This window comes from Notothenia rossii, assembly GCF_949606895.1.
Source record: "Notothenia rossii genome assembly, chromosome: 5".
NCBI classification, from domain to species: domain Eukaryota; kingdom Metazoa; phylum Chordata; class Actinopteri; order Perciformes; family Nototheniidae; genus Notothenia; species Notothenia rossii.
The window spans coordinates 34,247,404-34,260,108 of NC_136903.1; the positions used below are offsets into that span (position 1 = coordinate 34,247,404).

General features: G+C 41.5%; 3 protein-coding genes across 12 annotated transcripts in view; 2 read left to right on the forward strand and 1 right to left on the reverse strand.

Annotated features, from left to right (window-relative positions):
* The window catches only part of mical2b (microtubule associated monooxygenase, calponin and LIM domain containing 2b), an 85,212-nt gene that overhangs the window by 49,043 nt on the left and 23,464 nt on the right, over positions 1-12,705 (reverse strand). For all 9 annotated transcript variants that reach the window (XR_013808725.1, XR_013808726.1, XM_079684743.1 and 6 more), the window contains exon 3: positions 11,402-11,609. Coding sequence is in view for 7 of the 9 variants with exons in the window: in XM_079684743.1 (XP_079540869.1) it covers positions 11,402-11,609 (208 nt within the window). In the remaining 2 variants the exon portion in view is untranslated. The remainder of the gene's footprint in view (positions 1-11,401; positions 11,610-12,705) is intronic.
* LOC307041389 (uncharacterized protein) overlaps positions 6,363-12,705 on the forward strand; it is a gene marked incomplete at its 5' end in the record, with an annotated part of 43,406 nt that continues 37,063 nt past the window's right edge. For both annotated transcript variants that reach the window (XM_079684762.1, XM_079684763.1), the window contains one exon: positions 6,363-6,899. In XM_079684762.1, coding sequence (XP_079540888.1) covers positions 6,824-6,899 — 76 coding nt within the window. The remainder of the gene's footprint in view (positions 6,900-12,705) is intronic.
* LOC307041384 (zinc finger MYM-type protein 1-like) lies at positions 7,583-11,369 on the forward strand. The gene is made up of 2 exons (XM_079684756.1): positions 7,583-10,084; positions 10,235-11,369. Exon 1 carries the CDS (start codon positions 7,749-7,751, stop codon positions 10,080-10,082), a length of 2,334 nt encoding a protein of 777 aa, XP_079540882.1. The 5' UTR covers positions 7,583-7,748; the 3' UTR covers positions 10,083-10,084; positions 10,235-11,369.

The following is a 12,705-nucleotide window of genomic DNA, read 5'->3' on the forward strand; positions in this document are numbered from 1 at the left end:
GCTGATGGGGTCTAAGGACAGAGGGGGCTGTTTGCTGTACACTGTAAAGCCATCGGAGACAAATGTTTAATTTGTAATATTGGGGGTGTATAAACGAAATATGATTGATTGATGGTAACTGGGCAGCAGCAGGGCAAAGGTCTGCTGCGGTTGGCTTCCTCCAGTCCTACTGACATACTGCACCATATGCCACAGGTCCTACCTACTGTAATCTCATCACAAAGCTTTGAATAAACCAGTTTGAGCCGAGCGGTTACATATAACTGGAACGCTTATAGCACTGAGCAGCTTTAAATACAGGACGTGGTCTCCTTAATGACCTAGATAATATAGTAAGTTCATTTAATATAATGAACATTGCATAATGGCTTTAGAAATGTAAAAATATGGTTATCCATGTTATCTACTTCTGTACTGTAAATAGTCAAAACCTTCTTCAGGAGATGTGTGTACTCAATTGCCCTTATTCTAACATGTTTCTGAATACACTTGATATCCTAACCAGGTTCAGTAATTAAAGTCATTTTGTTCAGTCTTGAAGTTTAAAATGGTTGTCTATAATCGGTACCTTAGGTAACATGTTATTGGAGGCTTGATGTTAGAAGCAGTGAATTGTACAGTGGGACTGACAAAGATGAATAAAAGAAGTAAGAATTTTATGAAAACAGTTACCCTATCGGATACAGGATATACTTAAAAATCATAAGCTGAAACAGTTTAACGGATTAATGTAAGATGATCAGTCATACTAAATGTGTATATGATTATTAATTTATTAAACAGCACAATATTATCCTCCTTATTAAGCCTGCATGAAGTGCATGAGATTGGTGCATTAACCTTTAAAATACTAAATTTATTTTTGAATTATTCTGTAGTTATTCCAGTAACTTTTTTATACATCTTGCAGTAAAAAGCAATATTGCAACTTTTGAAGTATTTATTTAAAAGTGAAAGTGCAATACAAATATTAACGATGATCATTTTTGCCCAAACTGTGCAAGGTAATGTGTATTTAGGGAGTAGACATGCAGTGGATTTTCCATTTTATTTATCAAAAAAGTTTGGATATTTGAAAAGGTATGTGTATATTATATCATATGTCTATCACCTCACGGGTGACACAGGTGGCCCCCACATAGCAAGTCTCTTTCAACCCATACCAGCTGTAGAATCATTAAGATTCAAACTAAAAAACAATATATTTCTATGTGGCAGATTATTAGTTGTTTATATTTAGTGACTGCTACGAGCCGATAACCAGAGGAGCTTATCTTTCAGCAAGTTATTAATAAATGACAGTTACATAAGCTGGAGAGGAAGACAGTACAATGGAAACGCCCCACTCGGCAGATAGAGACTGAAGAAACTAAGCTGCTGTTAAATATCTGCTCACAGGTAAACAATAGGCAAATACTATGGATGTAACGATATATCGAATATCGCGGTAAATAAATGTCTCATTACCGTCGTCGAGACTGACAAAATCTACCGCGATTTTAAAAAATGTTTTAAAATAATTTATTTCCTTTTTTTAAACCTTTATTTAACCATATGGTCCCATTGAGATCATCGATCTCTTTTTCAAGGGAGACCTGTCCAACATGGCAGCAAGTTGGTTACAACCAAGCGGCAAACCCTGGGGAAGAGCCGGTGTCACTACCATATCTGCTCGGGGTACCATATCTGCTCGGGTGTATTTCCGTCGCATCCGTCATCCCTGTTCTGCGCAATGACGTCACGCGTTGGGATTGGCTGTACGGTAATTTACCCAGGACACCGCCTACTCCCGCCTGCTCCAAATAAGGGCAAACAGGCGGAGCCGAGGCAGGACCTACTGCTACCGAGCTGAAAGTTCCAGAGCTAGCTGAAGCTACCAAGCTAAGCTAACATGCTCCCATCTGCACACTGCCGTGGCATTTGAAGTTTCTAAGGTAAGCGGACATGAAACTATTCAGCAAAACTATAAATAATAATCTAAGTTATTGAGTTTTTAGCATAATACTTCAGAATCTTAAAATCCCGTTTGTATGCAATTGTGCTAAATTCAACAGTGGAATCAAGCAAATATTAATATGTTTGCATGACATTAGTTATTTATATTTTGATATCACTTAATTATACGTTTAATACATTTAAGTCAAGCTAAGGTACATGTGATGGTAGCTAGTTAGTGCTCTTACCTGTGAGGCCTCCTCCAAACAGCATAATAACCAGTAATGTATTTATATTACTAAAAATAGTAAAATAAAAAGGACCCTGACTCGGACAATACACAATCCAACATGTTCAACAGAAGAGAATCAGTTATATTGTTTGTACCCATGGTACTTTACATATATATCTGTTTGTTTAAGGTGTCCAGGTGATGCAGACAGGCTGGACCAGAGAGTGGGAGACAGAACTGGACTCCTCACGGCAGTGAACTTCAGCACAGGTACAAAGACTCTTTTTTTCATACTGTACAAAGAATCAAGAAAGATATTGGTTTAAATGAATGAAGTATTGACTTGAATACACTGATATACATTCCATTAAACAATACTAAATACTAGATCACCTACACATCAGTTAAGTTGAGGGTTTTTTCCATGCAAAAAGTTACATTTAGATGTTAACAAGCAATATGATTTTGTCAGCTTTCTAATGTAATGTATTGAAGGCAAAGATATTTAACAGTGAGAACTGCTACTATTTATCTCTGAATATTGTCTGTAAAAAACGTGGTAAAAGTTATTCTTTCAGTGAGACAACAGAGCAAGCTTCTACAGTTACACTACGTTTTGATAACAGTTAAATATTATTTTGATAACATATTTCAATGTTGATGAACTTCATACTGTTCATTCATAATCTGTCTTTGTAGCTCACTGTTGAAATAAAAAAAAAACATTACAATTACAAAATAATTATATCTACAGCCCCTAAACACACAAACACACCGCTTTCATAAATAACACACTCGTTCTGCAATAATATGTTTTATGTTTCCTGTCATTTTTGTTAGGAAAGGACATGCCTGAAAGACACAACATGTTCTCCAACTCTGAGGGTCAAGAAGAACATCCAAGAGGAAAATTAAAAGCTGATGCTATGAGATTTTAAGAACAGTACACTAAGAAACTACTTTTATTGTAAAAACAGTCAGCTGATCGAATGCACCTATTTCCACATCTACACTCCATCAGCTAATTATTTCTATTTGCCTCACTTTATGAGCTTCACACCACTTGTGCCTTGGACCGCAGAGTTTGCAACATCACAAATAAATGGGGCCAATCTTCAGTCAGATATGAATGTGTAATCTAACATTTTCAGTAAGAATAATGGACAAAAGGAGTGCAAATACAAATACAATTGATTGAAATGTGAACCAAAACTTAATCAAACATGTTTTAAATAAAAAGCACATATGGACAGAAGGTGTACAACTATTACATGTATAATTAAACACATTTAGTCAAATAAAGTGACAGACTAGGCCTGTGCAGTTGGTATCAGCTTTGCCCAGCATGGGCTCCTCCATCCGGCCTGGTCCTCCTCGCAGAGGAAAGACCCTCAGTCCTCTCCGGGCCAAACAAACAGACAGGACGTCCATCACACGGAGGTTTCTCCCTGAAGTCTTTGCAGTTTTCTGGACACCACGCTGTCTCAATCTGTCCACACTGAATATGAGAGGGGGAAAATGGAAATAATAAATGCTTTAGACAATAAAAAACAAAAGTTGACTGTTGAGTTGCTCAGTTTTTTAGATTGTCAATACTATTACTGTATAACTAATATATCAGGTTAAGAGGCACATTCAAATAAAGATTGGTCTTTAAATACATGTTGTCTTTTGAATTGTTTGTCTAAAGTCAAGGATCTAGAACTGGTACTTAGTTTTAATGATACAGTCTGGTTATTATGCTGTTTGGAGGAGGCCTCACAGGTAAGAGCACTAACTAGCTACCATCACATGTACCTTAGCGTGACTTAAATGTATTAAACGTATAATTAAGTGATATCAAAATATAAATAACTAATGTCATGCAAACATATTAATATTTGCTTGATTCCAGTGTTGAATTTAGCACAATTGCATACAAACGTTAAGGGATTTTAAGATTCTGAAGTATTATGCTAAAAACTGAATAACTTAGATTATTATTTATAGTTTTGCTGAATAGTTTCATGTCCGCTTACCTTAGAAACGTAAAATGCCACGGCGGTGTGCAGATGGGGAGCATTTTAGCTTAGCTTGGTAGCTTCAGCTAGCTCTGGAACTTTCAGCTCGGTGGCAGCAGGTCCCGCCTCGGCTCCGCCTCTTGGCCCTTATTTGGAGAAGGCTGGAGTTGAACTCTGACGTCACTGTCGAGCCGTTAGTGGCCGACTCCGCCTACTAAGGGCTTCTCGGCAACTCTGCAGAATCCTATGGGTGACGTCACGGACCCTACGTCCATTTATATATACAGTCTATGGTTACAACATGAACATAAAACAACCAAGCACCCAGGAAGTGCGCTGGACTCAGATGAAAATATTCGTGGTGGCCAAACGGCGGTACTACACTTCCGTTTGGTTACCAGGCCCGGAAACACTTTTTTCCATTGACTTACATGGGGAAAGAGTGGTCTGTAAATCGTTGGATAATTTTTTTTAAACTAAATAAACCACCCAGTATGAACACTTGTATAGCCCTTATTAAAAACATTTGTTCCTCAAGTTGTAAAAATGTGCTAATAACATTATTCTGAGAGTTATTTCCCTCTGCATTATGAACGCGCATCTAACCCACGGGACCGCGCCGCCCGGCACGTTCATGTTACGTGTTCAGCACTACATGCGTTTATCTTTACCCATGGATGCACAATAAGAACGGACCCATATCGTCTTACTGCCATCCCACGGAGCTGTAATAATGGATATATTGCACATGTTTGCTGTAATTCATTATCATACTACATGGGCTGTATATGATTACATCTTGTACCGTAAATGTTGTATTAAATAAAGTTAATATTACCGACGTTAGATTAACGTCCCTGTAGCTTCTTATTGCACTAAGAAGCTTATTGCACGTATATATAGAGTAAAAAGTACAATATTTGCTTGAGTAGAAGTATAAAGTTGCCTTAAATGGGAGTTTTCAAGAGAAGTATACATTTATCAAAATAGTACTTAAAAGGTAGGATAGGTACGAATGGAGAAACCAGCTCGAGTGCGCTAGAATTTGAAAGTACACAACCGTAAAAAATCTGCCCCTTCCTTCAGACTTCCTTACAGAGCCCCTCCTCCAACACACACGAACGTGCACATGACCAATGAGGGCACGAGATAAGTTTGTGCACAGATGGAAGGCTGACAGGCAGGTAGGCCATCCAGTTATTTTAGCCGGGCCTGCTCTGATGAACTTTTTGTAAAAATGGTAGCAAATCAACATCTCTCGTACACAATAAACAATAATTATAATGTCAAATGGTAAATGGACTGCATTTAAAAAATTGTGCTTTTCCAGTCCTTTAGTTCCATCAAAGCGCTATTATAATAATATATATATATATATATACACATATACACATATACATACAGTGCAATAATTATTTCATGCTAAATTAAGCTCTGTTGCTTGGATATCACTAGATCCTGTTATAGCGTAATATAAGTACATAACGATTGATGTCACATTAGCATAATTACTAGCTAGCCGCTAGCTGCTAACTGCCGCCTCGTTAAATGATCCAAGCTGCTTTCCTGGGTTCTAAAGTGCTGTGAAGCAGCCTGTTCTCTGGCTTCAGTCTGGGTGGAAGAGCCATCTGCAGCGCAGAGCTCTCTGGGTAAACTCTTCTTCTATTTACAACACTTTTGCCGATGTTTCAAGCACTTTTCAAACACTATTCTGGGCTTAAAACGCGATATGCATCACCCTGGATCTCCAAATCCATCATAACAACCCATTACCATACTGTCATGAACGCGCGGTGCTGTTACGTGTACGCAAATTGACGTGCTTGATGTGAACGAGCATTTTGGTTAAAAAAAAAGAACTAACTTTTAAGGAAATAAGAGTGATTCATTCATGTAATTATGATTATTTGACGTTGCATTGAAGGAAAGTGTCACCGAAATAAATGTTATTAGGTTTTCCAGATGATTTAATGATATACAAATGATATCTCTTGCTTCCATTCCTTAGATTATGTTTCATAAAAAAATCGATTAAGAGCTTCTACTGTCACACAAAATCTCTTGTCAGTATGTCAAGTTCAAAAAAAGAGTTCATATTTCCTGGAAATTGCTAGTGGAGCCTCGCAGATAGGGGGGTGCTGCAGCCCCCTCAGCACCACCACCCCCCCCCCCCCCTCCCCCCTTCCTGTGTCCATTCGCGATATCTCGCTGTCTCATGATCTCATCAGAACAGAGTGGGCGATAGGGCTGTGCAATTTAATCGATCCTGCGATATATATCGATATTTTGTTTCCCGAGAAAGTATCGATATTTCAGCCGCGGGTATCGATACATTAACTCCCATTCAAATCCCCCGTGTTCCGCCTGGCACTCTGCTCGCTGCCCATTCCCCCCCGTTCGCTTTGCATGAAGAGCGGTTACGTCAGCCAGCCGAGCTGCTAGTGTCGCTGTAGAGCATTTCTAGATACACAGACGCCGGTGTCTTCTTCTCGCAGTGAGTGCGAAGCGGTTCAGGAGAATGGCGGCAAACATTAACCACACTGGAGAGGGTCTTCTCTACCGCCGGAGATATCGGCCCAATCCCAAACCACTCCCTCGACGGAGTGAACTCCGTCTGTAGCTACACTCGCAGCTCAACGAGGCTCCCTCCTGTCAGATGGAGGGAGTAAATACAGCAGCAAGCTTTGGGACGGCCTCCCCTCTCTCCGGCAGAAACAGGAAATGCCGTAACTGTATGTAACAACGGTTTCAAATCAACATCTCTTAGACAAAAAGTTTAAATTAATAACTCAAATAAAACTCCTAACATCTTTCATTGTGTTTCAAAGCTCTTTTAGTTTTAAACCTGATGTTTATAAGCTTCTTAGTTTTTGCAACGGTCTGTAAATATACACAACTTTATAATAAAATGCACACATTTACCTTTTTCTAGACTAAACACAGGTATGATCCTAAGTTAAAACATATGAGGTTATCATGAGGTTGTTAACATCGCAGTTTATTAGTGGATGTTTGCTGGAACTACTTGTTAACAGCAGCGGACATACACAGCGCGACTCCGGTCAGGTAGAGACCGGTCTCAAGTCAGCACCGCTGCAGACTCGCTGTTTGAGGGCTTGATAGCCCACTCCCCCTCCACACCGCTCCACACTCGTAGGTGGACCCTCTGCGTGAACGCGCAAACGGAGGGGTAGGGTGTAGGGGGCGGTTTGGGAATGGGCCCAGTCCCGGCGTCAAGAGGGGGACTGAAAAAAAAAAAAAAAATACTATTTTGATTGAGTAGGCGGACTGTCCGCCTACTCAATCAAAATAGTATTTTTTTTATTTATTTTTTATTGTTTTTAGTTTTATTACAACAGTTTATGATGTGTTAAAAACAACAGAAAACTCCACTGACAAACCAACATGAACAGCATGGGTAAATAAAAAAACAGCTTTGCAATTTACGCAGTTTACGTCATGAGACGTAAATTGACGGTCACTGACGGTCAGTGCGTCATCCCGCCATAAAACAAAAACAAACGAAGCAACGTAGCAGCTATTTTAATTCAAGCGGACATTCAGAATATTTTATACAGTCTATGGACAGAATGGATATTCGCAAATGGCTGAAAAAGCCAGAAACAACCACACCGTCGGCGGCATCCCCGCCGCCTGGCAGCAGCAGCAGCAGGAGCACCGGAGAGGACGAGGAACACCTGCCGAGGGAGGAGCCGCGGGTTCAGCCTCGCAGTGAGGAGAGTGAGCCGGGTTCACTGGGACCGGAGAGCCCGCCGTCGCACTCACAGCATGGTTTACCAGAGGACCTCGGAGTTGACAAGCCAGCTCAGGTTCATCTCAGGCAGTTTCCAAAGAAGCAACAGCATAATAATGACTGTAAACGGTCATTTTCGGCTAATTGGTACAACGAGAGAGACTGGCTTGAATATTCGCAGCAAGAAGATGCAGCCTTTTGTTTTCCCTGCAGGAAATTTGGAGGGAGTGACTCCGTTTTCACAAGAACTGGGTATACTAATTGGAAGCATGCTAATGATAAGGCAAAGGGATTTAGCTGGCACAGTAACAGCAAAGAGCATCAAGCATGCAATGTTAGCTGGAAAGAGAAGGAAATGCGATGCAACACAGGCAGTGAAATTTCAACCATGGTTAACTCTCATCAGCTTGCGCGAAACCGCCTGTATGTGTCTGCAATTGTTGACATAATTGAATTTCTTGTCTCAAACGAACTGCCACTGAGGGGTGAAGTGGATTCAGTCAATAGCAGAGATGAACTGGGAAGCGGACTGTTTCTCTCACTGTTTGATTACACGCTGAGGCAAAACCAAGAGCTTGCAAAGGCTTTCAGTACAATTCCAAAAAACGCAACTTACACATCACATGATATTCAAAATCACATCATTGAACTGATGAGCACGATCGTAACAGAGCAAATTGTTAAAGATGTCGGGGAGTCATGGTTTACACTCAAGGTGGATGGAACTAAAGACCCGACAGGCAGTGAAAATGTATCTATAGTTGTGCGTTATATGGACAAGGACTACAAAATGCAAGAGAGGCTGTTATCAATGCAGACAACGGACAAATGTGATGCCCAGTCACTCACTAATGTTGTGCTTGATGAACTGTCAAATGCTGGCCTTGACGCAAACACAATTCTTAGTCAGTGTTATGACGGAGCCAGCGTCATGTCGGGACGAGAGGGAGGCATGCAGAAGCTTATTCAAAATAAGTTAAACAGAGAAGTGCCTTACATCCATTGTTTCAACCACCAATTGCATTTGGTGATCGTGCATGCTATTTCCTCAGAGAGTGCAGTTGGGGATTTTTTTGAAGTGTGCAATTCCCTTTATAAATTTATGAAAAAGCCCACTGTAGCCGCACAGTACAAAGGAGAGAAGCTTAAAAGGCTGTTAGAGCAGCGATGGACCGGACACCTTGACACGGTGTCTGTGGTGCTGAAGTCACACACTGCACTGGTGGACTTCCTGAAAGAGATCGGAACCATGGGAGCAAGTGCTGATGTGAAAATTGAATCTGTTGGACTTCACAAGGCCATTACAGAACGGAGCTTCACATTTCTCACCGGTGTGATGCACAAAGTATTGGGGCTGATGGACCCAGCCAATTGGATGCTGCAAGCCGAAGAAACAGATCTAATCACTGCAGTCCGGCTCATTCAAAGTGCCTCTTCTTGCATAGAGGATCTACGATCAGATGCGGAATTTCAGAAACTGTGGGCTGACAGCGGGGATGCAGGTGAGGGCGCCGGCGCGCCTGCTCCTCCAAAACGGCAGCGGCAGGCCACCAGGACGCTACAAGACTACGTGGTGAGTGAAAGCCTTGGGCAGCGCGAAGTGGACATTCAACAAGACTGCAAGCGGCTGTTTTTTGGCATCATCGACTCTATTCTGAGTGAAATGGCTGCACGTTTCAGCGAGCGTAACGGGAAATATATGTCAGCTTTGGACGCTTTGGACCCCGCCAGTGTGATTTTCCTGGAGGCTGAGAAAGTGAAACCACTACTGGATTTAACAAACACAGACATGGTTGAGGCACAGTTCACAGTTGCGCGAGAGTTTTTGAAAAGCCGGTGCACAGGCCAGGGAGTAGAGAGAGTGACTTTGAGTCACCTTGTTGCAAAGGAGTCCAGGGTATTAAGTGCCATGCCAGCGGTAATGACAGCATTCAAACACGCACTAACATTCGGGGCATCAACTGCTACATGTGAAAACTCGTTCTCCACGTTGAAGAATGTATTTAGTGAGCACAGACGCAGCATGTTGCATCGACGCAAAGCCCATCTCATCCAGCTGGCCTTTGATAATGACCTCAGTAGGAAATTCAAAGATGAGTGGAAGGAGATGCTGCTGAGGAGGTTCCACTCGTCAGGAAAGAGGAGACTGCAACTCTACTGAAGGTAAGAGCTGGTTATTTTATCATTTGTATTGTTGCTACTGTTTGTTAGCAATGTGGTTATTGATCATCCGTTGTTGGATGTTAGATCAGCGCCTCTGATCTGTGGAGTCTGTTTTAATGTTGCTCCGTTATGTTTTCTCATTCTATGCAGCATCATGTGACTCACCGCCCCCCCTCGGTTTTCAGCTGCCCCCCCCTCTGTACTGAGCTGGAGCCGGGACTGAATGGGCCATCGTCACTGCTCAGAGAAGTGCACTTCTCCCAGACCACGTTGATCAGATTATATTCCTGAACAAAAATCTGAAGAGAATGTAGATGCAGTTATCTAGAGAGGAGCCTTTCTGTTTAGTGTTTTTGGCTTAAATGTTACTCCTTTGGACTTGAATTATTGGTAGGTACATTTTACATTAAATGTTGTTCTTAGTGACTTGAATTATTGGCTACCTCATATTCTGTGTTAAGCTAAAAATGCTGTAAAAGAATCTGTTCAGAACAGGCCACCTGCTGCACCTTTTTATTCTCCGTTGTCCATTGTGATACTGCACTTTATGTACTTACGTTTCAAAGGCTTGTAAACTACAGTTGGCACTGTTTCAATAAATGAAACAAATTCTCACCACATCTTTGAGTCCTTTTGTCCAGCATTTGCAAGCTGTAGACTCTCTGTCTAGTCAGAGCCATATATTGTATAATTGATGCTTTCAGTTTTCAGTTGAATTAATTCAATCCAAGTCAATGGAACACTCACAAGATGTCACCAAAATCACACTGTCCCTTTAAAATCTTTCAGAAAATGATGTAAGTGTATCGAATTATATCGAATCGTATCGAATCGTATCGTTGGCTGAATATCGTGATATATATCGTATCGTGAGCTCAATATCGTGTATCGTATCGTATCGTGAAATTACTGTATCGTTACAGCCCTAGTGGGCAAGCTGACCAATCAGAGCAAACTGGGCTCATAGGAAGGGGGGGGGGGGGGGGGGCAGGAGCTCCAACAAGCCGTTTAGGACAGAGAGTGAATACACATACTATACAGAGATGCTGTATGAGAAACCAATGTGAGTTAGGAAAATTGCACAATATAAATATATTCTATCTAGTAGACCTCAACAATGGAATTATGATCAGTAGAAATGGTCATGACATGGGAACTTTAAACTATTTGTCCTAACAAAAATAAATCCCAAGGAAAGTATCAGTAAAAAATAAGAAGTTTGAAAGTTAACCTGTAGTGAGCTTTTCCACTCTGCTGTCAGTGCTTCATGAAGGATGGATGAATAAAGAACTAGAGTTCAGAGAAAGAGACACTCACTTATGTGGTCGATGGCGCCGGCGCAGAACTTCCCGTAGAACTTCTTGGCTCCGAGGCCCCTGAGGTCGTGGATGGTGTAGGGCCAGAGGTGGAGCACGTTGTTCCTTGAGAAGGTGTCCCTCTTCTCGATCACCACCACCTTACAGCCCAGCAGGGCCAGCTCGATGGCCGTCCGTAACCCACAGGGGCCACTGCCGATGACCAGGCACTGAAGGAAGAAGGGAGGAGGTCAGGTGGGGGGGATGTAAGGACAAGAGGGTAGGGATGTTTCAGTCTGACATGATCTGAACTGCTAATATTAAGCGATAAAATGGAATACCAACCTTTGCATTACCCTTTAATATTCTTAAGGATCTTCATTAAGGAGGCCCTATTATGCTTCTTTCAGAGTTCATATTTGTAAGTAGTGTCTCTCCTGTGACATGTCTCTGTGCTTTAATGTTCAAAAAGCTCTTTATCTTTCTCATACTGTCTGCTGCAGCACCTCTTTTCACCCTCTGTCTGAAACCAGAGCCCAGTCTGCTCTGATTGGTTAGCTGGCCGACAACTGTTTGGAGATTTCCCGCCCCTTACCAAATCAAGTACAATGTGTTGGAGCGCTAGCCAATAGAAACAGGAGTGTAACAAAGTGATGTCACTATGTTACGAAAGTAAATAAACCCCTAAAGCATATTAGGGCCTCTTTAAGATGATGTTTTGTGCCACCCATTAAAAATTGATCAAATGATGTGTAATGTGAAAGGTGTCACTGTTGTGGCAAACTCACAGAGAAGCTCACAGTTTCTTCAGGTGTACAGACCATAACTACAATGATATATTCACTCTCACGGTTTCCAGTATCAGCAAACAGCTGTTTTTACTGTTAGAGCTCTAAACTGTACTCAACTGTACACTACCTAGTTGGCAGATAGTGGTGATAATTGTTATCTCTGCAAGAAGTGAGTTACTAATTATCAGCTTAATCTGCAGCTACCCTCTTCCTTTACAGAGCTCAAAGCTTTGCTTTTCCACTGTTTTAGGAAAAGAAATCCAACTTCTCTGCACCTAAAAGCAGACAGACACACTAATGGCGCTTTTCCACTGCTGGGCCTCGCTTGGCTTTGTAAGGTATGGCTAGGCTTCGTTAGGCCTTGTTAGGCCAGGCTCACTTTCTGCTGCGTTTCCATTACAGTTTAGGAACTGGGGTAGTAATTATAGTAACGCAGTGTAGGCGAGCACAAAACCAACATCAGCCGTTAGCTCAGCACTCAGAGCTCACAGCTCCTCATATCTGTTCAGAAACTATAGACAAAAGTTAAACAAGT